The 12645-nt window shown below is 44.1% G+C and overlaps 1 protein-coding gene across 5 annotated transcripts in view; it reads right to left on the reverse strand.

Annotated features, from left to right (window-relative positions):
• Positions 1-1474: 1474 nt before the first annotated feature.
• Positions 1475-12645, reverse strand: part of GORASP2 (golgi reassembly stacking protein 2, 55kDa) — a 39526-nt gene continuing 28355 nt past the window's right edge. For all 5 annotated transcript variants that reach the window (XM_011991942.1, XM_011991944.1, XM_011991943.1 and 2 more), the window contains 3 exons: positions 7127-7213; positions 5650-5757; positions 1475-2822 (listed from right to left, as the gene is read on the reverse strand). In XM_011991942.1, coding sequence (XP_011847332.1) covers positions 2482-2822; positions 5650-5757; positions 7127-7213 — 536 coding nt within the window. In that variant the 3' untranslated portion in view covers positions 1475-2481. The remainder of the gene's footprint in view (positions 2823-5649; positions 5758-7126; positions 7214-12645) is intronic.

The raw sequence follows: 12645 nt of genomic DNA on the forward strand, positions 1-12645 counted from the left end.
TAGAGACTTAGCTAGCCAAGGAGGTTCAGGTGAGCGTCCCTCCTGAGGCTGGACCCCACTGCGCTGCCCTCCAGCCTTCGTGACTACCGTATTTAAGCAAAAGCTCAAGCTCCCTAGTCCAGCACACAAGACCCAGCCCCATGCACACAAACACTCAAGACTTCCTAGCCTTGCATAGTTTCCTCACAGTTCACTGCAGCCTTGACTTCCTGTGCTCAAGCGATCCTCCCACCTCAGCCTCCTGAGTAGCTGGAACTCCAGGCATATGCCACCATGCCCAGCTAATTTTTAAATTTTTTGTAGAGACAGGGTCTGTGTTGCCCAAGCTGGACTTGAACTCCTGGGCTCAAGCAATCCTTCTGCCTTGGCCCTAAGGACTGATTCCCTGGTCTGTCTCCCTACAAGGCCATGGAAGTGGCCTACTGTCAGGGAAACTATTTCTTACATTGTGTTTCTGGAACCTGGTACCAGATCTACCACTGTTAAAGACTGAAACTGGTTTGTCTGAAGGCAGCAGAAAATAATGAAGTATTTTCCACCTCAGGGAAGATCCAACAAGCCAATCTAGGCTGAGTGTCTGTCCATTAGTTAGGTGAGTGTTAAGAGTCCCTCACTATCATGGTGGCACACACCTGTGGTCCCAGATATTCAGAAGGCTGAGGTGGGAGGATTGCTTGAGTCCAGGAGGTCAAGGCTGCTGTGAGCCAAGATCAAGCCACTGCACTCCAGCCAGGGTGACAGAGTGAGACCCTGTTTCAAAAAAAAAGAAAAAAAAAAAGGTCCCTCAATCTCCCTCGAGATTAGTGTTTCATTTATGCTACTTCATCTGCCCAGGAAGAGAGCCCAGCCTGTCATCATTCCCAGATGAGAGCTGTGACTGCACCAGAGTTCACAAGCATTGCCTTGGAAGAACTGTATTTAAAAAAATCATTTTGTAAAACTTGAAAATTACTCACTCGCTTTCCACTAAGGGATCTCCTTAATATTTGTCTTTTAATGTAAAAACAACAAATATTAAGGAGATCTTAATATTTAAGAACTCTTTTAGAAAGTAGTAACTTTCTCAAGTTTTCCTATCCTGGAAAGCCAAAAATTATAACATTTAAATGTGCTTGTGAATACTTTCCTCACCTGTTATAAGCTCCTTTTCAAAAAACAGGATTAACTGAAATATTCTAGAAACATTTACACAGTGTAAACAGAAGCAGCTATGATTAGGGCTGGAGACTTCTTTCATCATTCAGTTTTAAGTACAAACCTGGCCCCAGAAACGGATCTACCCCCAAAACTGGCTGGCACTGAGACTCCTAGGAGAGTGCTGGGCTGGCGTTGACTTGAAGTGTCCAGCAGGGCAGTCAGGGGTGAGTGACGTGAGGGTGATGTGAGGGTGCTGCCACCTCAGCCATGTCCTCCCTGCAGGGGATCAGCATCTACAGACTTATACCAGAGCAATAACCGAGGAACCACTTTTGTCTTATTTCAAAAACATGGATATCTGCATTTAATTTCATTCAGTAAATCAACTCCAGTTAACTTACCATCTCTTAAAAACGGGAGAAAGCAAACATAGGACATGAAAAGTTAAAGATGCATGTCGACATACTGGAGAGTAGTAAGACATACCGGAGAGTAGTAAGTGCACACGTGGCAATTAAGGGTTGTAATTTAGATGTAACACAAGAAAAAAAGTAAAATTACTGTACTTTATTGCTGTATCTATGCTTTCCCAGTATAGCTATAATACTACAAGGAGCCACAGAGTGCCACCTTCTGGTTTAAAACTGTGACACCTTCTTTATTTCTTTTGAAATGCCACTTTATAAGGTGGACGTAGAAAGCAACAGCAGCAGTTACAAAATGTTGTCTGAGTGATTCAGAGAGCTCAAAACAAGGATCCGTGTATAGGCTGAAGAAAAAGACGTTCAATTAACAGTGAGCGCTGTGGAACTTTAACACAAGTCTTCAGGTGGAATTCCTGTGTAAACCTTAATAGAGATGCGACTCACGGAGACCAAAAGTAAAATCTCTTTACCGTTTAGTTTTGTGAAGTGGTCTGCAGTCTCGCAAACAACTTACAAAGTACAAGAAATGTTGCGTGTGAGTACTAGGCATAGAATATTTCATTTTCTTACGGAAAGAGCAGCAGGGGACAGGAAACCTAGTGGACGCCCCGTCACCACCTTTCCCGAAGATGCACACCCGCAGCAATGGCAGTGCAAGCCTGGCAGCAAGCCACCATTACAATTCTTTTTGGTTGTTTAAAATACAAGCACTTTCTGACATCTCGCCCTAGCGCGTGAGCCCCACTCAACTTGGCAGGAAACAACCCACGTCCTCGTTTAGTATCCCCTGTAGGAATTATTTACAGGATGCCTACAGATACGGTACAAACTAGTATGAAATTAATGATAGTTTGCATTTCCAGACACACTCCCGTGGTTAAATAAATATACCACGCCAATTCCGAAGAACGGTTCAATGTTAAGGTGATTCAGAAGCACTGGCATCCACAGCCGCAGAAACAGGCTTCTCGCTGACTGGCGTGGACTCGCCGACTCTGTCCTCAACCGTGGCTGGGGCCTTGGCAGTGGGGGGCGTCACATCCACAGTGAGTGAGGAGGCAGCGTCTGCCTTTGCAGTAGTTGTGGCAGGGTCGGAGGGTGGGTTGCCGGTGGGCGGGAGGGAAGACAGCAGCTCTCCTGAGCTTGCTGCAGAAGAGCTCTCTGGAACCAAGGGGAATGACGGGAGGAACTCGGATGGCAGGGGGAGAGGTGCAATGCCAGGTAAGTTTCGGGGAGGCAAGGAAGGAAGAGGTGGCAGACCTAGGACAAAAACGGCATAGATCATACATCCTCCCAGCACTGAAAGGGCAGCAGGCATCGTCAAAGGGCTATTTTTATTTACATTTCATTAAGGAAACTGAAGCTGAGGAGGTAACACAAATCACAACCTTGTCTGATTTCCAGATAGAGGCGCTAGCAGGGTTAACTATTTCCTACAATTGCGGCTGCCCGCAGGAATAGGTTCTCAGCTTCTAGGCTCCATGTGACCTGGCCCAGCACTGGGGGAAACTGGCTCAGGGAAGAAAGATAGGATCCTTCCAGTCAGAACAGATAGCAGCCCACCCAGCAGGTGACACAGCTGCACTGGATGTCAGACAGGGGGACTCATGCTCACCCCTGCCAGCTGCAAGCTGTTACAGCTGCATTCTTGACAGACAACAGAGAGAGGTAGGCCACAACCCTCTTGCAAAGGCAGCAGAAGGGAGGGGCCTGGATTCTTGCCCTTTCCACTGTCCTCACCAGGGATACTCAGCCTTTGCTTAAAACCTGTGATTGATAACTATTACACTCAGTGGACTCATTATGATGATTTTAAAATGCAAGGCCAGGCGTGGTGGGTCACGCCTGTAACCCCAGCATTTTGGGAGGCCAAGGCGGGAGGATCACTTGAGCCCAGGAGTTGGCGACCAGCCTAGGCAACATGGCAAAACCTCGTCTCTACTAAAAAAAATACAAAAATTAGCTGGGCATGGTGGCACACATCTGTGGTCCCAGCTACTAGAGACTACAACGCCACTGAGGTGGGAGGACTGCTTGAACCCAGGAGGTGGAGGCTGCAGTGAAATGAGATTACACCACTGCACTCCAGCCTGAACAACAAAGTGAGACTCTGTCTCAAAAAAAAAAAAAAAAAAATTAAAATGCATAATGAAGGAAAGGAGAATTATTTCAAGAAACAAAGGAAAGGCAGGGTATAAAGCACAGGTTCAGGGCAACCACCAGCTGGTGAAACTACTCAGAGTCTGTCAAATTTAGGGAAGGGGCAGAGGAGGAGCCAAGAATACAGGGCACAAAAGGTGGGGTGAGCGCTGCAACAGTAAATGGTAGTTTGACTACTACTGGTACTTCATTTTTATTTTTATTTATTTATTTATTTATTTTGAGACGGAGTCTCATTCTGTCACCCAGGCTGGAGTGTAGTGGTGCGATCTCAGCTCACTACAACCTCCACCTCCCGGGTTCAAGCGATTCTCCTGCCTCACTTTCCCGAGTAGCTGGGATTACAGGCACCTGCCACCATGCCCAGCTACTCTTTGTATTTTTAATAGAGACAGGGTTTCACCATGTTGGTCAGGCTGGTCTTGAACTCCTGACCTCAGGTGATCTACCCACTTTGGCCTCCCAAAGTGCTGGGATTATAGGCATGAGCCACTGTGCCTGGCCTAGTACTTCATTTTTAAACCTTTGGCCTGAAAACTAAGTAGGTTAAGGAATATATACAGATGTTGAGTGTTACAAGAGGGGTAATTATCATCTAGACAGAAACAAGACGGTGACGATGCACACCATGGTGCTGTAAGATCACTCACTGGCATCACTGATGGGCCAAACTACTGAGATGGCCTAGTAAGTCAGGCCTCCCAAAGGTTAAGGTATGCTGGGTGATCATTAACCATACGGACTCGTAGGACGCTGCTCCTTCATTTTCAGACAGAAAATCTGAGTGTAGACACTTGGAACATCTGCTACCTTAGACATGTCCAGCTAAAATTTCCCATAGTTTTAAGTATAAAAGCATTTATAAATAATGGAAGATATTCACGTTTGTTTTGTTTTTATATATACACATTTTTTTAAAAAAGAAGAATATTGGCTGGGCACATTGGGAGGCCAAAGCAGGAAGACTGCCTGAGCCCAGGAGTTCAAGACCAGCCTGGGCAACATGGTGAAACCCGGTCTCTACAAAAATACAAAAAATTAGCCAGGTGTGGTGGTGTGTGCGTGTAGTCCCAGCTACTTGGGAGGATGAGGTGAGAGGATGGCTTGATCCTGGGAGGTAGAGATTGCAATGAGCCCAGATCGCGCCACTGTACTTCAGCCTGGGTGATAAAGCAAGACTCTATCTCGAAAAAACTAAACAAAACAAAAAATACAAGCCCAGTCAGCTGAGCAGGGGAGACGTTTTATGGCATAATTTCTGGGCTTGGGCTACGCACAATAGGCTCCACTACTTCCCCAGTGGCAGCGGCTCCAAATATGAAGAGAATGGCGGGGAATTCACTCACCTCCACTAGGCAGCCTGCATACCTTCATTAAAGTCAATGCAGCAGGGCCACGCCACTGTGCTTTATTGCTACCCTGGCTTTTGAGGCTGAGCCATCAGAGTGCGGAGATAGGAGGAGGAGCGGGAGGAGGAGGAGAGGCAGCAGGGACTCAGAAACATTCTTCTTTCCTCTTAAGCTTTTTTTTTTTTTTTTGGAGATTAAGTCTTGCTCTATTGCCCAGGCTGGAGTGCAGTAGTGTGATTCTTCTGTCTCCGCCTCCTGAATAGCTGGGACTACAGGCACCTGCCACCATGCCCGGCTAATGTTTATATTTTTTCAGTAGAGACGGGGTTTTGCCATGTTGGCCAGGCTGGTCTTGAACTCCTAACCTCAGGTGATCCACTCACCTCGGCCTCCCAAAGTGCTGGGATTACAGGCATGATCCTCTTAAGCTTTTTAAACAAAAAAGATGAATATTTATTTGAAGTAGCTGAAATCTGTTAAACTGATTTGCTCTTTCCAGAAAAAATTGAGGAGGATGGGCATTCCTGAATAAAACTTTTATGAGAGAGAGTCCTAGGAGGGTGAGATCTGCAACATACCTGGGTTTACAAGTTCGGGTAAGCCAACCCCTGGCATGATGTGTGGTGCTGGGAGGTTGAGGTTGAGGCTGGGGAGGTTGGGCAGTCCTGCTGGTAAAGGCATCAGACCTGAAGAGAAGGCAGAAAAGAAAAAAAGGGAAATCACTTGACCTGGGTAAGAAATAAATCCTTGTGTATTAAAAACAATCCCAGCCACTTCTAAGTGACAGTACCAGAAGTCCACCTAATGTGTAGCAGTTTTGTATCATAATCATAATGCAACGAAATTTCACTTAACTGAAATATATTTCTCTACCTAAGTGATTAGATTAGGTGGCTAAATGGGTAAAGATGAAAATAAATAACTAATACTCTTAACACTCTGGAGTAAGAATGATGATGGCCGAGTGACTTGGAGAAAAGGCTGATTTGTTTCAGTAGATATAGAAGACAATGAAACTGAATTTTTCTTTGATGGTTGAGGTTTACAGTCTCTGTGACTTTTTAAATTTCTTATTCTGAAAAATATTTGCAGACTTACAGTTGCAAAAGTAGTAAAAAGAATCCACCTTTCACCCAAATTCCCATGTCCATGTATCAGCACACTTGCTTCCTCATTCTGTGTGTGCACATATTTGGTTCATGGCTTAATATGCTTGGATAATGACACTTTTAGTCATACATTAAAAGCGCTCACAATGAAAGTATATTTGATCACTAAAATAATATTTGATTATTATTGGCTGGATAAAGGAACTTGGTCTTCACTGGGAATATGAAGAGAAAAACACAAAAATTTAATTTAATGTTAGAGCTACTAAAGACCAAATAAGAAGCCTTCTCTTCTAGGCTCCCACGAATGACTGTCAGGAAGTCCTCACTAAGGAGACAACAGAGAATGGACTTCTGCAGATTCCTTATTCCTGGCGTATGCTGCACTGTGGTACTGCAGGGGCAGCAGGTGGCCACTGGCCAGGGTAAGGAGCACTACGCTCGGCAGCTAACTAGCTGGTAAATGGCACGTACCTGTAGTCCCAGCTACTCGGGAGGCTGAGGCAGGAGAATCGCTTGAACCTGGGAGGCGGAGGGTGCAGTGAGCTGAGATCGTGCCATTGCACTCCAGCCTGGGCAACAAGAGCGAAACTCTGCCTCAAAAAAAAAGGGCCGGGCATAGTGGCTCATGCTTGTAATCCCAGCACTTTAGGAGGCAGAGGCGGGGCGGGTCACCTGAGGTCAGGAGTTTGAGACCAGCCTGGCCAACATAGCAAAACCCCATCTCTACTAAAAATACAAAAATTAGCTGGGTGTGGTGGCATGTGCCTGTCTACTAAGGAGAGCTGCCCTAGCTCTCATTTATCACAAACTTATTGCAGAGATAAATTGAGATTAAAAGACATAAAAAGTTACGACATAGATAGAATATTTTTCATTGTTCTAAAGATGCAAATATCAGTAATACTGTTATCAACAGCCACATCTCTAGTCCCCTGGTGGTTACCTGGTAAAGTAGTAGCTGGGTTCATTGGTGGCACAGAAGTGAGGGACTGGTTTACTTGTGGTGGCAATAACGGTACTGTTGGTACACCTAAAAAGAAAGCACAATGTTTTCATCTCTAACAAATTTAGTCGACAAAAAATGAACAGAACATGTTAGGACAATCTGCAGTCCCTTCCTGCCCTGTGGTCAGGTCTTCATTTGGTCCCGATTTCCAGCTGCAACTGACTGTCCACCACCCTTTACTGCAGATCCACTAACTCTGCCCATGGCTCTCAACAAAGGCTGTTACCAGAGCCTGTGACAAGAGGGCAGGAGGCCGTGCAGTCCCATCCCAGCCCAGCTCACTGGACAAGAGGTTTACAACTGACCCAAGCAGGGCTGGATTAGAAAACTGTCTTAGACATTTGTATATGGGACACAAGGATTCTAGTCAATCTCAACCGGGCTCCTAAACTAAGATGCCATGTAAGTCGGGGGTTGCAGGGGGACCATGTGCCCTGTGAAACAGTGAATGCTGGTCTGTGAAAGAAGAGAATGACATAGGTGGCTTGAAAGAGACAAAAGAGCACATGAACCTCTAGGATGAAGAGAATGACTTGGCTTCCTGAATGTCCATTTCCTTTTGACCTTAGGTTCTGTGACAGTCCTTCGAAGTCTAACACATTTCCATGTGTACTAACGTTAGCTTGAGGAGGTTATGTTCTTCATGTACAAGCCTTAGGATACCACCTAATCATGTTTACCACCTACCCCAGTGTGAGGTTTTGCTGATGTCGAAACAATAAATGAAAGCACATCTTTCACCTATTTAGCATTCATTTTCACTTATCTAGCACACAGATTCCAGATTTTGTCTTACAGATCTGCTTAAATATGGTAGCGGGAATAAATTGTGCCTAAAAGTATGAACCAACCATGCAGGCAGTCTATTATTTATTCATTTATCTACTTTTCTGTGGAATTCAGAGGCAAGCAAAAATACGAAAAAAATCTAACTGAAACACTGGCAAATGCTCTACTAGCTCCCAGACTGTATAATTTCACTCAAATGTAAGAAGCTGTTTTCTAGTCTGTACCAAAGTGTTAGTGAGTGTGCACTTCGTAAGTGGTCAAACACTATAGCAATGCTATAATTTTTTTATATTTGTTTTGAAATCTCGGTTTTAAGAAAATAAAAGCAGCTTGGATTGGTTAAGCAAATTTCTTCTATTTCCCAATAAAATCTTTCACGTAAGTTTCTTTTCATTCTTTTGTTTGTTTGTTTGTTTGAGACGGAGTCTCCCGCTGTCACCCAGGCTGGAGTGCAGTGGCACAATCTCGGCTCACTGCAAGCTCCGCCTCCCGGGTTCACGCCATTCTCCTGCCTCAGCCTCTCGAGTAGCTGGGACTACAGGCGCCCGCCACCACGCCCGGCTAATACTTTGTATTTTTAGTAGAGATGGGGTTTCACCATGTTAGCCAGGATGGTCTCGATTTCCTGACCTCGTGATCCGCCCGCGTTGGCTTCCCAAAGTGCTGGGATTACAGGCGTGAGCCACTGCATCCAGCTCTTTTCATTCTCAAAGGATAGATACATTCACAAGTCTCAAAAATAACTGACTAAATCTAAGCCAGGAATTCTAAATCTAGGGCCCATAAACGGGCTTCAGAAGGTCTGTGAAGCTCCTAAAATTGTATACAACAATTTTTGGAAGGCAGGTTCTTTACTTTCATCAGATTCTCAAAGGAGCTGAATGGACAGTTGAGTATGGTCATTTGTTCAAGTTTTTTGGGGGGCACCTACTGTATGTTACACATTGTTCTAGGCACTGAGGCACTTTACAACATGAAGAAAACAGAAATCAGAACCTTCAGGAAATTTCCATTCTAATGAGGGGCAGGAAAAGGAAAGGAGAAAGATCAAATAAGTAAAATACATAGCATGTAAAATGGTGATACACTCGGGCCAGGCACGGTGGTTCATGCCTGTAATCCCAGCACTTTGGGAAGGTGAGGCAGGTGGGTCACCTGAGGTCAGTGGTTCAAGATCAGCTTGGGCAACATGGTGAAACCCTGTCTCTACTAAAAATACAAAATTAACTGGGCATGGTGGTGAGCACCTGTAATCCCAGCTACTTGGGAGGCTGAGGCAGGAGAATCACTTGAACCCGGGAGGCAGAGGTTGCAGTTCAAGATCAGCTTGGGCAACATGGTGAAACCCTGTCTCTACTAAAAATACAAAATTAACTGGGCATGGTGGTGAGCACCTGTAATCCCAGCTACTTGGGAGGCTGAGGCAGGAGAATCACTTGAACCCGGGAGGTAGAGGTTGCAGTGAGCCAAGATCATGCCACTGCACTACAGCCTGGGCGACAGAGCAAGACGCCGTCTCAAAAAAAAAAAAAAAGGAAAAAGGTGATACACTGCAGAAAAATCAAGCAGGTCACAATGATCAATGCCACTTCAAAATCGTAGTCATTTTCTAAAAAATTTTATAATCCAGAAATCTTCAAATCCACAAAAAAGTTTAAAAAGACATACTTTTATTTCTCTACAGTTACTTTTATATCTCTACAGTTACATTATATGGGCTATTATATAACATTATGTTACAATGTATGGGCTAATTTGCAAGCAACGTAAGGAAAAGTGAAGATGGAAAAATGCCCATCAAAAAGTTGTTCCTCACGTGTTATGATGCTAGAATATTTTAGTCTTTTTAAATTTATTTACTCAAAAGTGATGATGTCAATTTCTTTCAGTCTCTTTTGAGCAATTCATGCTTTATTTACATTTGTCTTTAACCGTCAAGCAGCCATTTCTCTGCAGTGCCATAAGCCAGGGATCTCTGTGCATGTGCTTAAAAGACAATACAAGTATAACTACAATGTAATGAGAAAAGATTTAAAATGTCAAAGAGAAACTGGGGCTTGAAGAGACATGACAACTATCTCCTAAAATCAGAAGTGTATCTGGGGCCAGGTGCAATGGCTCATGCCTGTAATTCCAGCACTTTGGGAGGCTGAGGTGGGTGGATCACCTAAGGTCAGGAGTTCGAGACCAGCCCAAAATGGTGAAATGCCGTCTCTACTAAAAATACAAAAAATTAGCCAGGCATGGTGGTGCACGCCTGTAGTCCCAGCTACTCGGGAGGCTGAGGCAGGAGAATTGCTTGAATCCGGGAGGCAGAGGGTGCAGTGAGCTGAGATCGCGCCATTGTGCTACAGCCTGGGCAACAAGAGCGAAACTCTGCCTCAAAAAAAAGGGCCGGGCACAGTGGCTCATGCCTGTAATCCCAGCACTTTGGGAGGCAGAGGCGGGTGGGTCACCTGGGGTCAGGAGTTTGAGAACAGCCTGGCCAACCTAGCAAAACCCCATCTCTACTAAAAATACAAAAATTAGCTGGGTGTGGTGGCACATGCCTATAATCAATCATGGCTACTTGGGGAGGCTGAGGCAGGAGAACTGCTTGAACCTGGGAGCCGGAGGTTGCAGTGGGCAAAGATAGTGCCACTGCACTCCAGCCTGCCTGGGCAACAGAGTGAGACTCTGTCTAAAAAATAAAAAGTACAATAATAAAAAAAAAAGCATCTGGAACACGCTTACTCTAAAACAAATACGAGTAATTCAGACTCAGAATGGGCTGCTGCCTTGGGAAGTACACTACCCTACCCCTTACTAAGTCTATTCAGGAATAAACCAGAGAATTATGTGATGAGATGTAGGCAAAAAATTGTAATATCATAAAAAGAACTTATACTGCTTGAATGAAATAAACTCTAAATTCCCTTTCAACTCTATGATTAGAGACTGATGACATCAATATTTAATTTCATCTAGGAAATATTCTAAAACTGGATTGTGGTGATGACTGCACAATTCTATGAATATACTAAAAATTATTTAGTTGTTTACTTATTGTGAATTAACTTATGGCATGCAAATTATTTATCGATAAAGCTGGAAAAAAATAAAACCAGCAAAGAAGGCAAAGGTAAGTATATCCCAATATTGATAATTGATAAAATTGGGTGATGGGGTTCATTATACAATTCCAGCTCTTTTGTGTAAGTTTGAAATTTTAAATTTCATCTGGAGAAATAAAACCAGGACTAAAGAGCTGGGATGAGAACCTAGGAGACCAATTATAGACACCAAACTGTCAACCTTACTACTGCATCTTGGTAGGCTGTTTTAAGTCCATTACAGAACAAAGTGGGATATAAACAAATTGTGAATATAAATATTTAAGAGAGCCCAGGAACAAAAGGTAATAATGAGGCTAGCAGCCATGGCTCGCACCTGTAATTCCAACAATTTGGGAGGTCAAGGCAGGATGATCACTTGAGGCCAGGACTTAGAGACCAGCCTGGGCAACAGAGAGACCCCATCCCTACAAAAACATGAAAACTAAAAACTTTAGAAAAACTGATAATGGGTACAGAGTTTCTTTTGATGTGATAAATTATTCTGAAACTGACTGAGGTTATTGCTTGTACAACTCAACAAATACACTAAAAAAATACTGGATTGTATACTTTAAGCAGGTGAATTGTATGGTAATATGCATTTTATCTTTAGAAAGCTATCAAAAATAAATAAATAAAACACAAAATAAACAAAAAGGACTATATCAGGTAGAACAAGGGATGAAGAAAAGGAAAGAGGCTGGGTACAGTGGCTCATGTTTGTAATCCCAGCACTTTGGGAGGCCGAGGAGGGCAGATCACCTGAGATCAGGAGTTCAAGACCAGCCTGGGCAATGTGGCGAACCCTGTCTCTACTAAAAATACAAAAATTGGTCGCCATATGGTGGCACGTGCCTGTAATCCCTGACACTCGGGAGGCTGAGGCATAAGAATCGCTTGAACCCGGGAGGCAGAGGTTGCAGTAAGCCAAGACCATGCCATTGCACTCCAGCCTGGGCAAAAAGAGTGAAACTCTGTTTCAAAAAAAAAAAAAGAAAAGGAAGGAGACAGGCACATGTCCCCTAAGCAAGAATGAGCTCCTCAGAAAGGAGCTCCTACTCACTTTTGCATCCCCAGTGCCTACTACTTCAGAAACACGCAAATGTGTTGAGTAACCAGAGCAGTTAAACAGAATTTCAAGTCAAGAGTTCTGACTTCACAAGTTGTAGAATCTAAGGAAAGCTCAGGGTCCAAAATATGCAGGGAAGACTTTTAAGCCCCATGTGTATCCACATGGTGATTTAGAACAAGCTTTCACAGCCAGTACCTGTCAACACAGAGTATATATGCAGTTTTCAAGGTACACTGGCATTAATTTTTTAAATTCTTTTTTTTGAGACAGGGTCTCACTCTGTCAACCAGGCTGGAATGCAGTGGCACAATCACAGCTCACTGTCGCCACAACCTCCGAGGCTCAAGCAATCCTCCCATCTCAGCCTCTCGAGTAGCTGGGACTATAGGTGCACACCACACCGGCTAATTAAAAAAAAATTTTTTTTGGAGAGACAGGGTTCCACTGTATTGCCCACGCTGGTCTAGAATTCCTGAGTTCAACCAATCCTCCAGTCTTGG

The sequence above is a fragment of the Mandrillus leucophaeus genome, unplaced genomic scaffold (genome assembly GCF_000951045.1).
Source record: "Mandrillus leucophaeus isolate KB7577 unplaced genomic scaffold, Mleu.le_1.0 Scaffold40, whole genome shotgun sequence".
Lineage (NCBI taxonomy): Eukaryota > Metazoa > Chordata > Mammalia > Primates > Cercopithecidae > Mandrillus > Mandrillus leucophaeus.